Consider the following 26,031-nt stretch of genomic DNA (forward strand, 5'->3'; position numbering starts at 1 on the left):
TTTATTTATATAGATAGTCAGTATACTTATTGTAAAATTACGACAGGTCGAGTATAAATAACAAAAATACAAACAATTAATTCGGAAAATATATACAAGCTGAAGAAAATAAGCTACAAAAGTTTAAATAGAATAAAATAAAATAAAACCAGTAGAATATTATAATGTGTTATTTAAATGAAAAATTGAGCCGGAAAGTAATTTAGATACATATAGTAAAATGTCAACGAAAAAATATTATTTCTACAAAATGGAATGGGTTATTCCAGACAGTTATGATTATTGCATGACTTTATAGATTTCGGAACATGTTAAAGCATGATTGACTCTGAAGACCTTTCACCCGAGTGTACGATTGTATGCTTTTTAAGAGTTTCAGATTGTAAAAATGTCTTTTTACATATCTCACATTGAAAAGGCTTATCGCCAGTGTGCGTTATTTTGTGTCGTTTTAGGTGTCCAGAACGTGAAAATGTCTTCTTGCATATCTCACATTGAAAAGGTTTCTCACCTGTATGGGTCCTTTTGTGTCGTTTTAGATGTCCAGAAAGTGAAAATGTCTTCTTACATATCTCACATTGAAAAGGTTTCTCGCCAGTATGGGTCCTTTTATGCTTTTTTAAATCTCCAGATTGTGAAAATGACTTCTTACAAATCTCACATTGAAAAGGTTTCTCGCCAGTATGTGTCCTTTTGTGCTTTTTTAAATCTCCAGAATCTGAAAATGTCTTCTTACATATCTCACATTGAAATGGTTTCTCACCAGTATGTGTCATTTTGTGTCGTTTTAGATGTCCAGAAAGTGAAAATGTCTTCTTACATATCTCACATTGAAAAGGCTTATCGCCAGTGTGCGTTATTTTGTGTCGTTTTAGGTGTCCAGAACGTGAAAATGTCTTCTTGCATATGTCACATTGAAAAGGTTTCTGGCCAGTGTGCGTTATTTTGTGCTTTTTTAAATTTCCAGATTGTGAAAATGACTTCTTACACATCTCACATTGAAAAGGCTTATCGCCAGTATGTGTCCTTTTGTGTTTATTTAGATTTCCAGAATGTGAAAATGTCTTCTTACATATCTCACATTGAAAAGGTTTCTCACCTGTATGGGTCCTTTTGTGTCGTTTTAGATGTCCAGAAAGTGAAAATGTCTTCTTACATATCTCACATTGAAAAGGTTTCTCGCCAGTATGGGTCCTTTTATGCTTTTTTAAATCTCCAGATTGTGAAAATGACTTCTTACAAATCTCACATTGAAAAGGTTTCTCGCCAGTATGTGTCCTTTTGTGCTTTTTTAAATCTCCAGAATCTGAAAATGTCTTCTTACATATCTCACATTGAAATGGTTTCTCACCAGTATGTGTCATTTTGTGTCGTTTTAGATGTCCAGAAAGTGAAAATGTCTTCTTACATATCTTACATTGAAAAGGTTTCTCGCCAGTATGGGTCCTTTTATGGTTTTTTAAATCTCCAGATTGTGAAAATGACTTCTTACAAATCTCACATTGAAAAGGTTTCTCGCCCGTATGTATCCTTTTGTGAATTTTAATAGTTCCAGAATGTGAAAATGTCTTCTTACATATCTCACATTGAAAAGGTTTCTCGCCAGTATGTGTCCTTTTGTGCTTTTTTAAATCTCCAGAATATGAAAATGTCTTTTTACATAGCTCACATTGAAAAGGTTTTACACCCGTGTGCGTCTTTATGTGGTTTTTAAGATGTGTTAATTGTGCAAATGTCTTCTTGCAAATATCACATTGAAATAGCCTCTCGGCTTCATGTGACCTTTTGTGCTTGGTTATATTTTCAGTTGAAATTGTCTTTAAACCTAATTCACACTGAAATGGTTTTTCGACTGTGTATTTTTTAATTGATCTGAATGGATTTTCTCCACTTTGAATTTGATTATATTTCATAGAACTGTTGAGTGTATTGCTAAAAGGAAAGTAATCAAAATATTAGGATAATAACTTAATTGTAGTCAATCTATTATGAAACATTATCCATATTTATACAATTCATACTCAGTGCAATGAGGACGCAAATCTTGGTCCTTGAAATTTTCTAAGTCTTGGTTTTCTTCAATTACTATCTCAGATACAAATAAACAATCATTTCTGATTTCATCATCCTCCTGTTTAATTATAGTCATGGTCTTTGGTTGTTTAACTGATGTTTCTTTAATTTTATTGCTCGTTGTATGGATGTTTAAACCCTTGCTAAAATGTCAGTTTGTATGTTAGTAAATTTCACAAAAGGAATTAAAATAATTTACCTTGATTGTTTTTTCACGTGACGTATCATATGTTCATATTTTTACTATATGTAAATTTAGAATTTTTTATCCATGATCGTAAAAAGTGTTTAAAAATTTGTCTTAACACCACTTTTTATAAAAAAAAATAACTAAAAATCAGTTTTTTCATGTAAAATATAATCATCTTTCTGAAAAAAAATATTCTCGAATTTTGGGCAACATGAAAAACATCTTTTTAGATGATAAATTTTATTTTAATGACTTTCTGTCTTGCGAATAGGAAAATCATCATCTAATTCAGAAAGCTGATTACTTTGGGAAAGTTATTGATAATTTATACTTTTGATAGCCAGAGATACTTTAAAAAAAACAATAAAATCAAGATAAAAACTCAAAATACTTTTAACGATCATGGCCACGATCATTTTATATATATACTATTGTATCTTCGAAAACGATAACATTGTTTGCGTGGTCAATAAAGATAAAATATTACTAAGTCACCCCAACAAATATCAGCAGTGCCACTTTGTTTTGTTTTGAGGTTATCAAAATAACGATAGTAAAATTGCACTTACGCAGTAGAAAGAGTGTTCTCGTATTCTTCCTTGAATAGTGCTATATCTTGATTTTCTTCAATTTGTATGGTAGATTTGAAATAACAGTCATTATCCACTTCGTCGACCTCCCATTTATTTACATTCATGGTGTTTGGTTTGCTAACAATAAAAACGGCTTTTGTAGAGTATTAATGAGGTTATGTAATGGTGTCTCTTAAACTATATTTTTGAATTTTAAGCGTTTCTTGAAGTAAAAATATGATTTTCAGATGGTTTAAAACTTGGACAATCAGTTCATTATCGTAATTCCAATTCAAAATCAAACTTACCCAATGGAAAGTGTATCCATATGTATATCCATTATAACTGGTTTATCTTAATTTCTATAAATGTCTGTCTTGAATGTGAAATACTAATATTAATCTACGGCAAGTTTATACTTATAAAATTATGTTTAGGTTCTTCAAACTTATTAGTAGTTGTATCGGTTTAATAGAACCTAAAAAATAAGAGTTTAATATAGATTTAAGGCTTTGATAACAGAAATACGAGTAAAATAGTTAAAATCTATCAATGTAAAAATCAACAAACAATTATCAGCTTCATAGTTAACGTAGATGTAGTCTAATAATATAATATTATGTATAAATTCTCATAACCCTGCATAATTATTTGAAGTGATTTTTTTAATTAGTTTTTAAGTTAATCGTAAGAATTTTAATCCCCCGAAGGATTTCTCACATAATATAGAGCAATGTCAATGATGAAAAATATACAATGTTACACAAAATTTATTTTCTATTATGTGCTTTTATTTTCTATATAATATTAAACATTGTAATATTTAGGCATTGGTAGAAGCTCCAAACCCCACTCCAAACGTCTTTCATACGTTTATAATAAGTAATAACTACAATAAGCATATTAATATTTAAAAGACTATTTATTAATTTTCGACCACTGTAATAGCATAATTTAATGTTAAAAAAGTGAGTAAAAACTGCACTTTAAAAGTATTTTTATGATATATTTGTTAAAAATAACTTGAATAATTGTAGGGCAACAGTGCAAAAGGTACTATTTCTCATGTAATCAGTCTAGGAAGAAAAATATATCGATGCAAAACATACAAGGTATTTAAAAAAAAAAATTATTTATCTTATTTTATATTTTAATTTACTGTTTTATTTTATTAAATTTTATGACTTAAGTATATGTAAAGCGGTCATTATGTTTTACGCTTACATTACATCATAAAAAAAAAATTTAAAAAAAAATCGTTCATATCTTTAAAAACTATACATTTCTCCCTTCAAAAGTTTGTGATAGCCTGTTATTTGTGATAAGGTCCTTTTGCACCTTATTACATAAAATACTAGTAAGGGTATGTGCATTTTTAATCTATTTATTTGTGTTTTATTTTACCAAGTCCAAAGAAATAAAGAGAAATGTAATTAGTAGATGTAGCCATACTTAATCCAATGATATTTAAACCTAAATAAGAACCGCTATCCGTAATAACCATCTTTCCACCGCAGTCGGATTAAAATGACTTCATTTAAGTACATATAAATGATATGATTTCAAACTAACCACTGAAGTAATGTTAATTTAATATAAGAAGGTGATTTCAGCACAATATACTTTATTAATCTTATAGCGACTATTACAAAGAGCATTGGCGTTTATTTTTATGAAGTCGACGCAGAATTTATTATCAATAATAAAATAATATAAAGTACTTACGTTTAGCAGCTAATTCAGTAGTACAACATTTAAATATTGTATCTTAGTAAATTCGAGAAACAATAAACATGAAAACGTTATATGAATCAAAATATTATATTTTAGTTAAACATCTGGAATTTGCAAAATAGCCGACATAAGCAGTTTTTACCATAGACCTATTAAAAAATGGACTGATAGTAGAGAGAGAGAGGTCCGAATATCGAAATCGTAAAAGAGAGACAGAGAGAGTTTTTAGGTATGGCATGGAAGAATATTATAAAAAATATTATATCATGGAGAAATAGTAATATGATAATAACCGATAACGAAATTTTTATATTAAAAATGTTTAATTCATCTTATTAAAGTATTGAAATTTAATTGTCATCATTTTAATTTCTCATGATGGTTTTTCAATGTAAAATTGGAACTCGTCGGTCGCATTTAGGTACTCTATGTTTGAACTTCTCATTACGTGCCCAAAACATTTGATTCCTTTTTTAAGTCAACAAATACCTGCCACACACTTTGTTTGTATTCAAACTTTTTACATGATTTTCTTTAGCTCACTAACTAGTACCGTACGTACGTACGTTTGTACAGGTATTTTTCAAAACTTGCAAAATTAATTTAAGCCACTTCCCAATGTCGTATAGGGCTGAAACTTGGTACAGACACTCATATTGGACGACAATACAATGACCTGTAATCATATTGGGGCAAAGACAGTCAGGTCACCCTACACAGGGTCAAATGTGGGGGTCATTTCACTAAAATTTCATTTTTTTTTCAAATCTTCAAAATTAATTTAGTAATCTATTCAGCAATTATTAAATACCTTTAATAGGACTAAAAAGTAAAAAAAAAAAAAAAAATACAAATATTTTTTACAACTGAATACTGATAATTCGTGATAAAAACCAAATGGTACATAACTCATAACTGGTACATAATAATTTTATTTAATTATCAAATAATTATTTGAAATACATTTTTATTTTCAAAAAATACCTTATTTCAAATGATATTTTATTTAAATACATTTTAGTTTGAATATTCCAAATATGATATAACTTATTATTATTTTAAATACAAATTTATTTGCAATTATTATTTAAGTAATGCCCAAAACTATGTTTTACCTTATACAACATTATAACATCAAATAGCAAACTTACATATTTCACTTAATTTGATTTAGTTTTATTTATTTATTATGTTTTATATATTCCCAAAATACAGACCACTGTAATACTTATTCAAATCAGTGTGAAAAAAATGTTTCCAAAACTATTACCGATGAAATTAATTTTAGTCAGAAATCGAATGTCTCGGATAGGTTAGTATATGTAATTTTTCAAAAGATTCAGTATTTTTCGTTTTTCTTTTTCAAGAAATTTTATAGTGAATAACACAGATCAAACAAAGTACGAACAATATATGGAGACATACAGTCAAACACCAAATAATGACAATAGCAGTTTTAATTAAAATTCAGAACTGAATATTGTATGTGATGAGAAATTTACTACATTCAGCACAATTTGAACTTCAATTACAAAATCTCCGAGTTGTGAGAATGCTTTGAACAACATGGACACATTTAAACGTACAAGTGGCTACTATCAAAATAATATTATCAACAATGATAGTAGTGCTATTGAAAGTATTAGATAGAATTTATTGTCCATAAGTTTTACCGGGTTTAATGAAAAACTGATTAATGTAAATCTATTTCAGACACATAACAGTTGCGATTCACAGTCTGAATTCTTTAACTCGTTCAGAGCATACAATAGTTCGGATAGTAATATTCTGCAATAGTTTGTTATACAAGCAATGGTTAGGAATTCTCGATCATAATAAGTTGAAATATAAATTAAAATAATAACATTTAGACTGTTGAGTGTTGATCATTATCTAATTTAAGTCGAAAGTACAATTAACGTTTTACAACAATTTGATTTGATCGGTCAAACGAGTGAACTCACAAAACTTTTTGGAATATAATTCTACGAAGTATTATCAAGAGGTTCACGTGTATGAAAGTACAGTTTTTTTTTTAATTTTAAAAAAATAGACAAATCACTTTTTTGTTATTTCAGTTTCGAGTCGAGTCATTGATGTTACGCCTTGCGAAAAAGAAAAACTTTGTTGCTGTAACATCGAGTATTAAGCAAAGAGCTGAAATAATTGCGCCACAATGCTTGCCTTTAATAATGGAACTTCAGTCCAAGTATATGGTTATTTTTGTGCTTAAAATATTAGAAACTACTCTGTAAAATAATATTTATTTTATTTGAAAAGATTCTACACAGATCCAGTTGTGGTACACTTTTGGAAGATTTTAAACATCCAATTACTCGGTCTTAAATTAATAGGTATCGTAACATATTGTTATACTTCAGCCAACTTTTCGGACAGAATGCCTAGCATCGAAGTACTATTTATGATGTATTTATGGTATAATGCCAAGTATACACGTATGTACCAAACTGAAAATAAATTTATCTTATGCAATAATTCGTGGTTATCATTTCTCAGACAATTGTCGTCGACTGATAGAAGGCTTCTGAATGTGGATACAAATCAATGGTAAGTAAACCAAGGGTCCGGATAAAGTTCCGGCAGTAATAAATATTTCACATTTAATTGAAACTTCAAAAAAATCGAAAATCTTTGAAAATGTTGATTATAGTCACTTTATGAAAAAATTTGTAGGTTTAATATATTTTCTGATAGATTTATTTTGTGATGGGTAGTACACTCTTCTGAAGCATAGATCTGTATATAACAGTTTAAGCGTTGTTACAACAAATGAAAGGGTACTGAGTTAACTAATCATAATCCGTTTAATCTTTTGACTATGGCAGAATTTAGTGTTAATTATACTACAAAACCAAAGTGTACAGTTGTTAAAATTCAATAGTCGCCCTGTTTGAGTTTGTATTATTTTTTTTTTTTATTAATCTAATTTAGATTTGGCGAACGGCAAAATACAATTATTATCTTAATAAATGTAATCAAATCTTTCCTTTTTTGTACTAAATGAAACCAGGTGATTTTGTGGTATATAAGTTTCTTTTAAATGAATTTTGTATACTTTAAACATTTATTTATACAAACGTTTGGATGTAAGAAATGTAACATAGTATAGATACGAGTATTATACATTTATAATATATTAAAATTAAAGCGATCGATTTTCTAACAAACATTTGGAAAATATTAATATAACTAACTCGTTGTGTGAGTTCAGTAGTAACATTTTAGAACCTTACGATGTGTGCATAGTATGTCGTATGATACCGTGTTTTTGTATTATTCTTTTACGTTAAATGACATAACACAATTGATGTAAAAACATGTTTACTAAATAAGTACAATAGTACGCCTATGCGTGGTGTGGTAAACAAAAATGGCTTATAGAAAAATTTGGTTTCCGTAAATAATGAATGGCATACCCAGTTTTGAACCCAAAAAATATACCGTACAATTTCGTATCGAATCTAGGTGCAGACTGTCGACAAAATGACACTTTCGAAATTATCACCACCGACAATTGTCTTTAGCCTTATGGCCTTATTGAGCCCGATAGCCTCATGCAGCCCGCCGGTACTGTCGCTGGAAACCGGTTACGTTTATGGCACGGAGGATACCCCGACTATGGCAGACCGGTACAGAGATTTGAAATGCACTTATCTGTTTGCCGGGCTGATGCACATGCGATTGATGAAAATCATGCTGGAAGATGTAAACATACCTACCGGCATCCCGGTCGCCCTAATAGCCGATTACAACATCCGAGCGGTGATATGTACACTGTACGACGTGGCCGACGTAGAAATCGGTTCGTTGTGGCTGCTACTTTTGTACGACAAAACGGTGCAAATTTTTTACAAACATAATTTCATCGACAACGAGAGCGAAGCCCACCAGACGGCGGCCAAGGACAGACTGATGGTCATCCACGATTACGTGATAGACAAAATGCAAAACGATTTGATGGCTGACGGATGTCGACCGGACAATTGGTTCAATTCGTACGAAATATGGTACGCGCGGCAGGCGGCTGACACGCCAAGCGGCAAACCTACTTTTTACTATACCAATATGGAAGTGTTAAACAACTGCCACGAGTTGAACATACTATTGGAAGCAAACAACCCGCAATCCACGTACGGGGCAAGGTACGAAGCGTTGAAAGCCAGACAACTATTCATCACCAATCTGGGCGTCAACAATTCGATCAAGTCCAAGCTGATGAGCGAGTATGACGTGGAAATCATCTGGTACGACACGTTCAAATTGCTACGTAAAGACTGGCAGTACGCGCACTGGCAAAGTGTACTCCCCGACGAACGGGTTGTTTAGCATCAAGAAGTATTACAACGGGATCTTTAGTCTGTTCAAAGGCATCATGTATCGGTTGACGTGGAAACATTTATTGCTCGTCAATGAGTTAACGGGTCAACGACGAGAAGATTACTTGAAAAAGTGGCACGACTTGCTGGTAGAATTCCAGCAACTGTTACGCCTACAAGACGATCCAGACCTAGCGGATTTGCTGGTCGCAATCGCCCGCCTCGGCAGCTACGACGTAGTCATAAAAGACGTTATTAACCAGCTCCGGGATAATCTGAGCATGGTTAACGCATATCTCCAATGCATAGCCACCAACCGGATGACTCTGGAACCCGAGGAGTTCCCATCAAGTGCGGATCAGGGCACGTCCGGCCAAACGGCAGTCGACTGCAATACCGTGAAAAACGCACAAACTTTCTTTGCTGATCTTAAGTTATTTTTCAAAACAGTCGATTTCGATGTTATCCGATCGATTGTGACATACATAGACGACGAGAATAAATGGTAAACGTTGTGTTTATTAGGTATTATATTATTAATGTAATTATGGATTTTATTGTCAAGCAATGTTATACTGTGATGACCTAACTAGGGTAGATTCATTGATGTAATAGTCTTAACAACCAATGGAAGACCCTATTCAAATTTCTAGTTAACCAGTGAAACCACGTAAAACTTATTACTTATTTAACATAACTATTAAAAAATGTATAAAAAACATTGTTATATGAGTAATTAGGATAATGATCAGTTCAGTGAATATAATGATCAGTATTCTTGACAACAAACCTGGCTGTTATATGTAAACAACTCTCTTGTTTAAAGCTGTTTGTTAAGTTAGCATGTACTGTATTATTATATTTTTAACATTCGACAAATAACACATAATGTTAAGTTATTATAATATTCGTTCTACTAAAAAAAAAATGTTGCTTGTGTTGGATATTGAGGTGTGTATGTACGTGGATCAAGACAAAATAAGAAATAAACACAAGTTGTATAGTAATAATAAAACAGTAATATTTCACTAATACTAAATACAATATAAAGTAATAATAAAGACTTATTATACACGAACGTTATGTGAAAGAGTGAGTGAATAAGATATCCCCCGATCTCCCTTTTATATAAGACCAAAAGAATATTCTAGAACAAAAAACTGTATTCAAAGCAATTATACTATTGACGTCAATTAACACGCGAATTACTTTAAACACCTTTGATTGGTTAATATGAAATCACGCCATAATTTTTTGCTTATTAAGAAAACAAGTTAATCTAAAACAATATTAATGACAACCTACATTCTAAGAAGAATATAATATAAAATATAACTTGGAAATACTCTTAAACGCCAACAACGCAAAATCCACCTTTGGGACCCGGTACGAAGCGTTGTGATAATTTTAGATAATTTTTTTTGAAATGCCTCCTAATATTTTTAAAAATCACAAAACAAAACTAAGAAATTGTTAGTTTTTTATTTTATAATTTTATAGTTTTAAACAATTTGTTTACAACTGCCGTATTAAATTTGTATTAAATAATATAAAAAAATCACAATAATATAATCTATTTCAAATCAATAAATTTGATTCTAACATATAAAACACGATAAATATACAACAAATTTGTGTTTGTTAGAAGTTTGAAACGTTTAATAACAGTAAACAGATAGGTACTACAGAAATTAAAAGGCCAAATTCCGATACAGCAAATACAAATCATGTAAATGATCATATACAGAATATAAATTTGACGAAGCGTAAAAATTTAAATAATATTTGTTATAACTCTCCACAACAAATGTTGAATAAAAAAATTAACAAAATAGAATTATTTTGATAGCCGAGATTCTGTTTATTATACAGAGTTCAGTAGTAACATTTAGAACCTTGAAATGTGCTGTGTGTGCATAGTATGTGTAATACAGCGTTTTTGAATTTTTTCTAAGTAAAATAACAAAACAATTTATATAAAAAACAAGTTTACTGAAAAATACAAGGTTATTCCTAAGCGTGGGTGTGGTAAGCAAACATGGCGTAATTGAAAAAAATATGGTTTCGGTAAAAATATGTGTTGCCTAAAGACAAAAAAACGTTGTTACAATAACACGTACAATTAACAGTTTAGTTACTATTCAATATCGAGACTAGGTGCTGATTGTCGACGAAATGACGCTTTCAAAATTATCTCCAACGACTATTGTCTTGAGCCTAGTGGCTTTGTTGAGTCTGATGGGCTCATTAAGCCCGCCGGTACTAGCTTTGACAACCGGTTATCGTTATGACATGACGGCAGCAAACACGACGACGGCAGACTGGTACAACGATTTAAAATGCACTTATCTGTTTGCCGGACTGATGCACATGCGATTAATAAAAATCATACTGGAAGATCGAAACATACCTACCGGCATCCCGGTCGAGCTAATGGTCAACTACAACATCCAAGCCGTGATATGCACACTGTATGACGTGGCCGACGTAGAAATCGGTTCGTTGTGGCTGCTACTTTTGTACATGAGCACGGTGAAGTATTATTACATACAACTTATAGCCAACAACGATAACGAAGCCCAACGGACGGCGGCAGTGGACCGACTGGTGGTCATCCACGATTACGTGATAGACAGAATGCAAAACGAATTGACGGTTGACGGTTGTCGACCGGACAATTGGTTCGACTCGTACCCACAATGGAATGCGTTGCAGGTGCTATGCATGCCGAGCCGAACACCTCATTTCTACTTTATCCAATGGGAAGTGTTAAATAACTGCTATAACTTGGACTTGCTGTTAAACGCCAACAACGCACAATCCACCTTCGGGACGCGGTACGAAGCGTTGTGGTCCACACAGCTGTTTCTCAACAACCTGGGCGTCAACTCAATGCTCAGATCCAAGCTGATATCCTCGTACGACGTAAAAGTCGTCTGGTACGGCACGTTCAAATTGCTACGTAAAGACTGGCAGTACGCGCACTGGAAAGTATACTCCCCGACGAACGGGTTGTTTAGCATCAAGAAGTATTACAACGGGATCTTTAGTCTGTTCAAAGGCATCATGTATCGGTTGACGTGGAAACATTTATTGCTAGTCAGTAGTTTAACGGGTCAACAAAGAGAATATTACTTGAAAATGTGGCACGACTTGCTAGTACAATTCCAGCAACTCTTACGCCTCCATGACGATCCAGACCTAGCGGATTTGCTGGTCGCCATCGTCCGCCTCGGCAGCTACGACGTAGTCATAAAAGACGTTATTAAACAGCTCCGGGTTAAGCTGAGCAAAATTAATGCATATCTCCAATGCATAGCTACCAACCGGATTACTCTAGAACCTGAGGAGTTCCAGCCGAGGGTTGTTCAGTTCATATCCGGCGAAACGGCAATCCACTACAATAGCGTGAAAAACGCACACACTTTTATCAATGATCTCAAGTACGAGTTCCAAATGGTCGATTTCGATGTAATTCAATCGATCGTGAAGTACATAGACGACGAGAATAAGTGGTAAACGTAAACGTATTTAACATTGTCACTAAAAAAATGTATAAAAAATATTATTATATTTCATTTATTTTTATTAGTTTTCTTATAATTTTTTTTTTATTACTATCACTTAACTGTTCATTAACAAAACTATGACGTTGCCCATTTACTTTTTCGACAAATCACATGAAATATTTAGTTTACACATTTGTATAATGTAATTTTTTAATTTCATAATAATTTTACATATGCAATATAGTGAAAAAATTGTTACTATTCTTGTGATTTGTCGAAAAATTAAATGGAAAACGTCATAGTTTGGTTAATAGTTAATATGTTTATAGTTATATATATGTATAATACATAGCTGTCCTAAACAATTTTTTCTTTTTTCCCAAAATGTCAACAAAAATTTTGATAATTAGTTTTGGAAAAAGGGTACTCGTATGCCATATGTCTCGAAAAAGATGAAAAAAATTAGTTAGTTTAATTACATAGTGATCGACATTAAAAAAAAACTCAAAACCAGCAGCTTAACAGACTTATAAATTTCCAATAACCTAAGCGGGTTTAACGAGATTAGAATTTTCAAGTATGAAAATATGAAATTAATTAATTAATTTTCCGGTTATTTTTATAAGCTTCAAAGTATTATTTTTAATTCGTATATTTTTTTCTATGAGTAAAAGTTTTTTTGGCTTATTTTAGACCAAAAAGCTAGATAAAATATCAACTATTTAAGATGGTCTAATTTCAATTCTGTTAAGAGTCTAGAGTTTTTTGGCTAATTTATTATGTTATAATACATTTTTTTATTAGGTATGTTATAACAATTTTTTAACTGGAAATTCTAGTTTTTATTAAGATTGATAATTAGTTTCCTTATTTTAAATAACGACAGGCCGAGTATATACAACTAAAATACAATAGCAATAAACTACAAAATTAAAAAAAAATAAAATGAAAGAAAACAAATAAAATATTTTAATGTATTTAAATGAAATAAATTAAAAACGTTCACGTGTAAGGTTAATAAAAAAATTGCGCCGGAAAGTAATTTAGACACATATAGTAAAATGTCAACAAAAATACTTATGGAACGGGTTACTCCAGACAGTTATTATAATTATTGCAAGACTTAATAGTTTTCGGAACATGTTAGAGCAAGATTTACACTGAAGACCTTTCACACGAATGTATCATTATATGCTTTTTAAGAGTTCCAGATCGTGAAAATGTCTTTACACAAATCTCACATTGAAAAGGTTTATCGCCCGTGTGTGTCATTTTATGTGCTTTGAGATTTCCAGAACGTGAAAATGACTTCTTACACATCTCACATTGAAAAGGCCTCTCACCAGTATGCGTCATTTTGTGTATTTTAAGATTTCCAGATCGTGAAAATGTCTTTACACAAATCTCACATTGAAAAGGTTTATCGCCCGTGTGTGTCATTTTATGTGCTTTGAGATTTCCAGAACGTGAAAATGACTTCTTACACATCTCACATTGAAAAGGCCTCTTACCAATATGCGTCATTTTGTGAATTTTAAGATTTCCAGACCGTGAAAATGTCTTCTTGCATATGTCACATTGAAAAGGTTTCTCGCCCGTGTGTGTCATTTTGTGCTTTTTTAAATCTCCAGAACGTGAAAATGTCTTCTTACATATCTCACATTGAAAGAGCCTTTCGGCTGCTTGTGACCTTTTGCGCTTGGTTATATTTTCAGTTGAAATTGTCTTTAAACCTAATTCACACTGAAATGGTTTTTCGACTTTGTATTTTTTAATTGATCTGAATGGATTTTCTTCAGTTTGAATTTGATTATATTTCATAGAACTATTGAGTGTATTGCTAATAAAAAAGTAATAAAAATATGATGATAATAACTGAATAGTAGTCAATCTGTAATGAAACATTTTACATTTTTATACAATTCTTACTCAGTGCAATGAGGATGCAAATTTTCGTACTTGATAACTGCCAAATCTTGGTTTTCTTTAATTTTTATATCAGATACAAAAAAACAATCATTCCCGATTTCTTCAGCCTCCTGTTTAATTGCAGTCATGGTTTTTGGTTTTTTAACTGATGTTTCTTTATTTTTAATGCTTGTTGTATCGATTACTGATCCAACAAAACTTTAAAAAACAAACAAAACAAATTATATAACAAAACTCTTAACATTTATAATAGAAAATTAGAAACACAAATATTTAGCATATTCATTTTCAATTTCTTTAAAGCCGATGCACTTTTAGCAATTAATTAAGAATTTTTTCTTTCATTCAAACCCTTGTTAAAATGTCATTTTGTAAGTTAGTTAATTTCACAAATGCAGTATTAAATAAATTTACATGGATCTTTTTTCCCCGGGACGTTACATATGTATATGAAACGTATTTCCAAACACCAAATATTAACGAACATTTGGACTACCGATTTTTTTTTTACACTATATGTCTGTTGCGATCAAAAAACAATGTGTCTTAAGAATTTGCCTTAAAACCTCTTTTTATTAAAAAAATTATTTTTCTATGTAAAATAATCTCAGCTTTCTAAAAAAAATATTCTTAACTTTTGGACAACACGAAAAAACCACCTTTTTAAATAATAAAATAAATTGTAATGACTTTCTGTTACGCGAAAACAAAAATCAAAATGTTTTCCAACATGCTGATAACTTTGGAAAAATGATTATTAATTTATTCTTTTTATTGCCAAGATACTATAAAAAAACAATAAAAAAGGGGTGTCAAGATAAAAACTAAAAATACTTTAAACGATCATGGCTTAAATAATCAACAAAAAAATTCTTAAAAAATGTTTTCATCGTAACAGTGTCTGTTACGATGAAAACATTTTCTTTGTAATTTTCATAACAATCGACGGAGGTCGGTCCAAATGATCATTTATACTTAACGTTTATACACAAGTTTGTATATATATATGTACTTTTGTATTCCTGAAAATGATAACAATGATTGCATGTTCGATAAAAATAAAATATAACTCAGTCGCCCCAAAAGTATCGGCACAAAAATTGCACTTACGTAATAGAAAGAGTATTTACATATTCACCCTTGACAAGTGCTATATCTTGGTTTTCTTCAATTTGAATTGTAGATTTGAAATAACAGTCATTATCCACTTCGTCGACCTCCCATTTATTAACAACCATGGTGTTTGGTTTACTAACAACAAAAAACAATTTTTGTAGAGTAGTAATAAGGTTATATTTTTGTGTCTTCCAATATATATTTTTGAAGTTTGGGTTTATATAAATTCTTGTTATATTTTAATAACGTACCAAGATATATTGGGCATGAACTGTTAAATAATGTTATGACAAAGAAAACAGTATTACAAAATTTAAGAACCACTTATCTAAGTTAAGTAGTTCGCAAAGAAACTGTAACGATCATATTTCACCTGACCGTTACTTCGCGTCCCAAACCTACTGACACAGCACCCCCGACTATAGGTAGGGGAACGGTCGCACACACAAGACAATGCACGTCGCGTATCATCTAATTAACCAGTTGACTTTACCATTACGGACCGCCAATATCCTCGACCTTGCGCTCTATATTTTTGCCGTTTTACTACAATGTAGAAATAATTAAAACACTCCAATTCTAAAAATCAAACTTTTTTACATGCAATCATTAAAATATGACTTTCAGATGGTTTAAAACTAGGACAATCAGTTCATTATCGTAATTGCAATAAAAAATCAAACTTACCCAATGAAATAAGGATCCATATGTTTATCCATTATGATTGGTATATCTTAATTTCTATAAATTTCCGCCTTGAATGTGAAATAATAATTTTAATATATGGCAAATTTATACTTATAAAAATATGTTTAGGTTCTCTAAATTTATTAGTAACTGTATCAGTTTAACAAAACCTAAAAAATAAAAGTTATATATATATTTAAGGCTTTGATAACAGAAATACGAGTAAAATAGTTAAAATCTATCAATGTAAAAATCAACAAACAATTATTAGCTTCATAGTTAACGTAGATGTAGTCTAATAATATAATATTATGTAAAAAATTCTCATAACCCTGCATAATTTTTTGAAGTGATTTTTTTAATTAGTTTTTAAGTAAATCGTTAAAGTTTTAATCGCCCAAAGGATTTCTCACATAATTTAGAGCAATGTCAATGATGAAAAAAATACAATGTTACACAAAATTTATTTTCTATTATGTGCTTTTCTATATACCTAATACTAAACCTTCTAATATTTAGGCATTGGTGGAAGCTCCAAACCCCACTCCAAACGTCTTTTAAACGTTTATAACAAGTAATAACTACAATAAGCGTATTAATATTTAAAAGTGTTGAAATGTAATTAATATTCTACGGTAGTTTTAATGTGATTAGTTTAGTATGTCGAGGAAGACACTATTGTATGTGAAATCTTAGAAAGTATTTTGTATGAATTGATTTAACCTAGATTTATGATATAAATACCTTTGTATGTGGACAAGGGGACACACTCGTTCCACAGCTACTATTTTGTTAATGTGCTTGTTACTTCTGATACATATATCTATATTGTATTGTTATTATTGGTTTAACTTGTGTCTATAATATTAACTCTATTATTACTCAAAGTGTTTGTTTGTTATTTATTTTGTGTTCCACTACAATTAATCTCAACAGGTTATGGGCCCAGACCACGATACTCAAAAGTCAAACATTGAATACTGACCAATACATACTTACTGACTAAAGGTAATATTTCTTGGAACAGACAATTGTACAGTTCGATCGACGTCATGGAAGATTCGGTCAAGATTACTAAGTTGTCCAGTGCAGAAGGATGGCTGTTATGGAAATTCCAAATAAGGGTCATTGTGAACAGTTTTGACCTGGAAGGAATACTTAGCGGAGAAATACCAAAACCAAGGTTAGTCAAAACATCCACTGAAACAGAAGTACAAGCACGGGCGAGGTGTGCTAATGAAATATCTGCATGGCGAAGGGCAGACGGAAAATGCCAAAAGATAATTGTAACGTCAGTGGATGATGGACCGTTACAATGTTTAATTAATTTTCAAACCGCCAATGAAATGTGGAATAAGTTGCTGAGTGTCTACGAGCAAAAAACAGAGGCAAGTGTACATTTACTACAAAATAAATTTTTTAGTTACAGTAAAAGTTCCTCTGATGATATATCGACCCACATAAGTAAACTTCAAAATTTACGGAACCAACTCAACTCATTAGGAGAAAATATCTCGGAAGGGATGTTAATAACCAAAATTTTAATGACTCTACCATCGACTTACAAACATTTTTACAGCGCTTGGGATAGTGTTCCTGAGGCGAGTAAAAATCTAAATGTTCTAACATCTAGGTTACTTATAGAAGAATCCAGAATGCAACAGGTTAGTTCAGGGGTTGAAGCAGAAGAAAATAATGCTTTGACTGCCAGAAAGTTTCAAAAGAAATTTTCTAAGAAGCCGAGTGGTGAGAAGTCAGTTGAACAAAAATTCAGTAAACAAAATACTGGTACTAAAAAGGTAGGTCCCTGTTTTTATTGTCAAAAACCAGGTCATTTTAAAAGGGACTGCAGAAAGTACAAAAAGGATCAAGAGGGTGCGAAATCCGATTCTTCAAATTCAAGTTCAACAGGGCAAGCCATCTATAGTGAATTATTATTCACGGAAAAAGAAGAGGATCAATGGTTTCTCGACAGTGGAGCAACTGACCATATGACAGGACATATGGAATGGTTTTGTGAGTACAAACAATTTGATTCACCAGCAAAAGTAACAATCGGGGATGGATCAGTTTTGTTGGCAGAAGGTTCTGGGAGAATTAATATATCTTGTCAAATTAAAAACAAAACGTACAAAAATTATTTATCAAATGTGTTGTATGTAAAAGACTTAAAGTTTAATTTATTTAGTTGTGGTGCAGCACTAGATAAGGGATTAATAATGAAGTCTGACAGTAAAATGTGCGTTTTCTTGAAGAATAACAAAGTCGTTTGCGAAGGTAAACGCAACAACGGTTTATATCATTTAAAAATAAAAGTATTGCAGGTTTCTACAGACGTGACATTGACAGGCAATACAAATGATTCAATTAAAAATATTGAAGCGAATGCAACGGCAGTAATGGCTGATTCAATACGTGTTTGGCATAAAAGATTAGCTCATCAAAATATCGGGTATGTAAGAACGTTTGTTAAAACATAATATACAGGTACCAGACAAAGACGACACTTTTCAATGCGATGACTGTATAATTGGCAAACAATCGAGAATGTCATTCAAAACCAGGACAAATATTTCACGAAATATAGGTGATTTAATTTATGCAGACCTATGCGGGCCGATTCAAAAAAAATCGAAAGGCGGGTCAAGGTATTTTCTACTATGTAAAGACGATTACTGTAGATTTCGTACGGTATATTTTTTGAAACATAAAAGTGAAGTGAAAAATAAACTTAAGTTATTTATAAAAAGTTTTAAAACAGGTTCAGGTTTTAAGATAAAGGCGATTCAGACAGATAATGGTACTGGATTTTTAAATGATGATGTAACTAGAATATTTCAGACATTTGGGATACAACATCGGAAGACTCAAATTTACTCTTCTCCTCAAAATGGAAAAATCGAGAGAGAAAACAGAACAATTATGGATTCTGCGAGAACAATGATTCATGCTAATAAAATGGATTTATCATTTTGGGCTGAAGCAGTTAATACGGCAGTATACACGATAAATCTAACTGGTAAAAGTTCTGTGGAAGGTAAGTGTCCATATGAATTATTTTATAATAAAATGCCAGATATAAAACATCTGAGAGTATTTGGGACAAAAGTGTTCACACATATTCCCAAAGAGAAACGTCAAAAATTGGATCCTAGAAGTGAATCAGGTATTTTCGTAGGGTACTCAATTGCCAAGAAAGGATATCGTGTATATTTAGAACAAAAACGAATTATAATTGATTCTAGGGATGTCATATTTAAAAAGGAATGTCACAATACTGTTGATGTATCATTATATGAAAGTGATTTAGATATTCAACACGATACTTCACAACGACCAGTAGCGGACGAGTCAGAACGTGAAGAACCACGTTACGACTTACGTGACCGGGGTCAACTACGAAAACCTGACAGATACGCCGCATGTACAGCGAAAGGTATGGAACCAATAAATTATTATGATGCGATCAATGGTGAAAACAGTCATGAATGGACAGAAGCCATGAATGACGAGTTAAATTCACTTGCTGTAAATAATACTTGGCAGTTAGTAGACAGACCGACAGACAAAAATATTTTGAATAATTCTTGGGTATACAAGGTTAAATATGCGAGCAACGGAGATGTTGAACGTTATAAAGCTAGGCTAGTAATAAATGGATCGAGGCAGCAATACGGTATAGATTATAATGAGACATTCTCACCTGTAGTTCGTTTTGAGTCTATTAGGGCACTTTTAGCAGTCGCAGCCAAAGAAAAATTGAAATTAAAACAATTTGACATAAAGACAGCATTTTTGAATGGGGTTCTTGAGGAACTAATTTACATGTCTCAACCAGTGGGGTATGATGATAAATCAGGCCGAGTATGTAAATTAAACAAGAGTCTTTATGGATTGAAACAAAGTTCACGATGTTGGGATCAAAAATTTACAGAATTTTTATTGCGCTTTAATCTAACACAAAGCACAGCAGACCCTTGTGTATTTATAAATCATGACGGTAATGATAAGATAATATTAGGTATATATGTAGATGACGGATTAGTTATGTCAAATAGTTCATCTAAGATTCAGTCTTTATTATCAACTTTACAACAGGAATTTGAGGTCAAAAGTAATGATTTAGATTATTTTCTTGGGATACAAATAAGAAAATTGAACGATGGATCGTTAATAATTCATCAATCAAATTATGCTTTTAACATAGTTAGACGTTTTAGTATGCAAGACGCAAAAGAGTTGGCGATTCCATTCGACAGGGCAGCGGCATTAGAAACAGAATCAAAATCAATTGGTAAGGATGTGCCATATCGACAAGCGGTCGGATGTTTATTATTCTTATCACAAGTAACCAGACCGGACTTGAGTTATGCTGTCAGCTACGTGAGTAGATATTTATCCAATCCAACGGTAGCTCACTGGATTATGGTAAAACGAATTATTCGTTACATAAACAAAACGATTGATTTTGGATTGTACTATAAAACTGAAAATAACTCAGATTTTAGTGTCTATACAGATGCAGATCTTGCTGGAGATGTCCAGACAAGAAGGTCAACGTCAGGCAACCTTTTTATGCTAGGTTCTTCTACAATAGCATGGCAATCAACAGTAAGTTTAAGTTTATGTGAGGCTGAATACATTTCTGCGGCAGAATCAGTAAAAGGGATCATTTGGTTTAAACGTTTATTACAGGAAATCACTAATAATGAATGTATTCAACCAATATTATATATAGATAATCAAAGTGCTATTCGTTTAGTTAGGAATGCAGAGTTTCACAAACGAACTAAACATATTGATGTCAGACATCACTTCATTCGTGAGAAGTATGAAGATGGAGTGTTTCAACTTCAATACAAGGAGACAAAGGATCAGTTGGCAGATATCTTCACCAAACCATTGCCAAAGGAACGATTCAAGATGATCAGATCAGCTATGAATATCCACAACTGGTTTCAAGTGTGTTGGGACAATAGTTAATTAAGGAAAATATTAATTAAGGGACAGTGTTGAAATGTAATTAATATTCTACGGTAGTTTTAATGTGATTAGTTTAGAATGTCGAGGAAGACACTGTTGTATGTGAAATCTTAGAAAGTATTTTGTATGAATTGATTTAACCTAGATTTATGATATAAATACCTTTGTATGTGGACAAGGAGACACACTCGTTCCACAGCTACTATTTTGTTAATGTGCTTGTTACTTCTGACTTATACATATATCTATACTCTGCGCCATGAGAGAAGTAACCCGTTTCGCGCATCACGACTGACGGCCGCGACTGTCCCGAGGCCCCATTTCCCCCACTTTGTGTCATTCGGTGTCACGCTGAGGCGTGCATACAGCGCGAAACAGACGATATACAGAGTGATTGTATATAGAGTATATTATTTATTATAATTTATTATATTATTATTTTATTTATTATAATAATATAATATGTTATTATTATAACATATTTTTACAACCAGGTCAAGTGAGGTCAGAGGTTTTTGTGTACAGGCAAAGGAAAGCCGCGTCCCGACTTTTGGTGTACAGGCAAAGAAATGACGCATCCCAAACCTTCGTGTGTAACTTAATTATATAAATTAAAACTAAAGAATATTTAAATTAAATATAAATTTAATATTTATTATATAATATATAATATATTATTTATTATTATATTATTATTATAATAATAATATAATAATGTAATAATTCAACAGTAAACGCAAGCGCGTGGTTCAAAGACGTAAGACGTGAGTCTTATGACTTGTGACACACTGTATCGAGTTTACGTTATAATACACCCTATATATGCAGCGCCGCCGCCGCCGCCGACCGTGGGTGTGGCCTATCGGTGGCGATGCGCGGAATCGGACGCGTTTCGGTCGAGCAACGGGTTACTACTCTCATGGCGCAGAGTATATATTGTATTGTTATTATTGGTTTAACTTGTGTCTATAATATTAACTCTATTATTACTCAAAGTGTTTGTTTGTTATTTCTTTTGTGTTCCACTACAATTAATCTCAACAAAAAGACTATTTATTAATTTTCGACCACTGTAATAGCATAATTTAGTGTTAAAAAAGTGAGTAAAAACTGCACTTTAAAAGTATTTTTATGGTATATTTCTTTAAAGTAACTTAAATAATTGTAGGGCAACAGTGCAAAAGGTACTATTTCTCATGTAATCAGTATAGGAAGAAAAATGTATCGATGCAAAATATACTAGGTATTTAAAAAAAAAAATTATTTATCTTATTTTATATTTTAATTTGCTGTTTTATTTTATTACATTTTATGACTTAAGTATATGTAAAGCGGTCATTATGTTTTACGCTTACATTACATCATTAAAAAATAATTTAAAAAAAAATCGTTCATATCTTTAAAAACTATACATCTCTCTCTTCAAAAGTTTGTGATAGCCTGTTATTTGTGATAAGGTCCTTTTGCATCTTATTACATAAAATACTAGTAATGCTATGTGCATTTTTAATCAATTTATTTGTGTTTTATTTTACCAAGTCCAAAGAAATAAAGAGAAATTTAATTAGTAGATGTAGCCATACTTAATCCAATGATCTTTAAACCTAAATAAGAACCGCTATCCGTAATAACCATCTTTCCACCACAGTCGGATTAAAATGACTTCATTCAAGTACATATGAATGATATGATTTCAAACTAACCACTGAAGTAATGTTAATTTAATATAAGAAGGTGATTTAAGCACAATATACTTCATTAATCTTATAGCGAAAATTAGAAAGAGAATTGGCGTTTATTTTTATGAAGTCGACGCAGAATTTACTATCAATAATAAAATAATATAAAGTACTTACGTTTAGCTGCAATTTTCAAAATAGCCGACATAAGCAGTTTTTACCATAGACCTATAAACAAATGGACTGATAGTAGAGAGAGAGGTCCGAATGTCGACATCGTTAAAAAGAGACAGATAGAGTTGTTAGGTATGGCTTGGAAGAATATTATAAAAAATATTATATCATGGAGAAATAGTAATATGATAATAACCGATAACGAAATTTTTATATTAAAAATGTTTAATTCATCTTATTAAAGTATTGAAATTTAATTGTCATCATTTTAATTTCTCATGATGGTTTTTCAATGTAAAATTGGAACTCGACGGTCGCATTTAGGTACTCTGTGTTTGAACTTCTCATTACGTGCCCAAACCATTTGATTCCTTTTTGAAGTCAACAAATACCTGCCACACACTTTATGGTATGTATACCATGTGTTGCACCAAAACAGTTTTCAAGTTAAATCGTTTTGTGCTTAAAAGTGGTTACATTATATATTTACGGCATATGGGGAAACTAATAACTTAAGTTTGTGTTGTTCAAGTTTTTGGTTGTCGTAGTACATTATAAAGTGTTGTATCAAATAGTCGATTACAATATATAAATATGCTATCGACTGCCTCAAGTCTAAAATACGCAAGCAATATTTTATTAATTTAACAGGAAATAAGAAAAATAATTGTTTTCTTTTAAACTTTTCACTTAATGTACGGTTAGGTTAGGTAAAATTTACGGTTTTTTACTATGAATACACTATTGTGCTTTAAGCTGTAAAATGCTTTCAATATTGATTTTGTAATTATTTTGCGAATCATTTTTTCACAATTTTAGTGTTTCGAAGCGTGGAACAATTTAGCAAGGGGTTACATAAAGTGTGGTCAAAAATCAAGAGCTTATTACGCTCTCAAAGAGGCCGTGATGTGTAACGAATTGTGATGTGAAATGAATTATAACAATCTATTTGCAGCGTACTTGAACTGTTGCGATAAAGCTGAAAACATAGAACAGAGACGAAGGTACCTGTCGCCGGTAAAACTGATGTTGGTTTCGGCGGTGTCGCAAATTGAGGTTTGTGTTGTATTAAAACATAATAACGAACATTCTGTGACTATGTTTTTATTTTACAAAAAGAAAAAGATGTCAAACTTCGGCTCGCTGTTGAATCGTAAAATACGTCTTGTTATATTAATATCATAAGTATTAAAATTATGTAAATCTTTATTAAAAATATTATATTATGTTAACGACAAGTTAACAGTTACGAACTTAGTTATTGTTGTTTAATTTATTAATAAACTTATCAAAGTCGGCAAAACACTGCTCTTGAAATTGGCGAACTACACTCGATTGCACCTGATGACGACTCGACGCTTTTTGTAAGTCTGGTGTAATCTAAATACGATCAAATTATACACAGAACTGCAGCTTTAATGTGTTTAATTTAAAAACGTACTTCATTTGTCTTGTGCTCCGTTTTAGTACCTATAAGTTGGTCCAACGAACTCTCAATTGACTTGACGTAGTTGTCAAACTTATTTCTGTTAATGCCTTTATCGCGGGAAAACTTATCCAGATGGGCGTTCATTTTTGTTTGATAAAAATGCTCTCTTATCCTTTTCCGGTCGTCTACTTGTTTCACATAATCTCTGTTCAAGCTCAAGTCTGAAAACGCCATCACTTTCTCCATAGCGTCTTCCGAAATTTTAACGTCACGTGTCATCGTCGGCTTTGGAGCTTTACTAGCGTTGTCTTCCATAACGGTAAATAAATAATTTTGAGTTGAAATTTCCAAAAACAAATAAATAAAACAATCTTGTTGCCTAAGTTGCGTCAAGATATTTCGTATCTTGTGTGTCCAAATTTGTTATTGTAATTTATATTTTAGTTTTTACTACATTGTTTTAAATAAAATATTAAATTATATAATTATTAAATTATGTTTTAATCTAAATAAGTAATGTTACCATTTTTTCTAACATAAAATTAAAATTACTATTTAATCCGTTTTGAAATTTTCAACAATTATTGAATTCTTTTGATTTAATGATTTTGGAATTTAATGTCTGACTAAACCGATAAAGGACTAAAAAGTTATACATTTATTAATTAAGAAACTCTCATACGTATATTACAAATGTATACAGTCAATAATGTAAATATGATCGTCATGATTAATATTACACGAATTTGTACACATTGTGTAGTTAATCATATTAGTTTATTTTCATAACTTATAATCATCAATAGCATTTGCTATATAATACGGACTCAGGCAGTACTCTCACTGTAAGTGATAAATAGTTAAGAAAAAATGCAGGATAATAACCCTGATGAAAATAAAAAAATTTAGTAGTTATGTTTTATTAATATTATAAAATATATATAAGTTAGGTTGAGTAAAGTAACAGTTAGATGGTTATTACGTATAATTTGTTTTCAACATATTCTAATGAGCCAATATTATATTGTCTGTGTAAACTTAGAATGGTCATTGTGTCTACTTACTACAACAGCTACGGATGGAAAAATCATTGTGGTAGGATCGAGTTGAAGATGTTGATGCTCGAACAGGCCGTAACTGTCTGAAACGCTGCCTGTCGTCAGTTGCTCCTTATATAGGTTCACATGGTATTACAACGGCTAAGGCTTAGGTAATACATAATGAGAAGAGATCAAATTCTGCTTCTTTCGTTTTGTCTATTCACCATCGCGGTACTTATACTTTAAGACGGTTAACCGTTACGACGTGTTGCCGGGGTGGCTTATAAAATAATAATAACAACAATAATACAGATACATTGGCCCTTGGTGTACAGCGAGTATAATGTAACAATAAAAACAAAATATGACTTGGACGTGATGAATTACCAATAAAATAATTGGTTATAAAAGAACATATTATTATTATCCGTAGGGTTGCAAATGTCAGTAGGTATTAATAGTAGGTTGGTTAAATGGTAGTATATTACAGTTGTAGGCGTTCAATAAAAATTACAAATTTAAAGTAAAAAAATTTTTATTTTACCCGAAAGTTTGTTGGCACTAAAAATTAGGTATATG

The 26,031-nt window shown here is 31.4% G+C and overlaps 1 protein-coding gene across 1 annotated transcript; it reads right to left on the minus strand.

Annotated features, from left to right (window-relative positions):
- Nucleotides 1-409: 409 nt before the first annotated feature.
- On the minus strand, nucleotides 410-2,960 carry LOC126844046 (oocyte zinc finger protein XlCOF6-like; the record flags this gene model as incomplete). The annotated part of the gene is made up of 3 exons (XM_050581896.1): nucleotides 2,833-2,960; nucleotides 2,022-2,216; nucleotides 410-1,932 (listed from the first exon to the last, which is right to left on the minus strand). Coding segments are annotated over exons 1-3 (1,846 nt in total), but the record flags the coding sequence as incomplete, so codon positions are not given.
- Between the last annotated feature and the right edge of the window lie 23,071 nt (nucleotides 2,961-26,031).

The sequence above is a fragment of the Adelges cooleyi genome, unplaced genomic scaffold (genome assembly GCF_023614345.1).
Source record: "Adelges cooleyi isolate 19-005CV unplaced genomic scaffold, UGA_ACOO_1.1 ACOO_flye_CR_arks_rails_tigmint_CR_PRNA_60, whole genome shotgun sequence".
In the NCBI taxonomy this organism is placed as follows: Eukaryota; Metazoa; Arthropoda; class Insecta; order Hemiptera; family Adelgidae; genus Adelges; species Adelges cooleyi.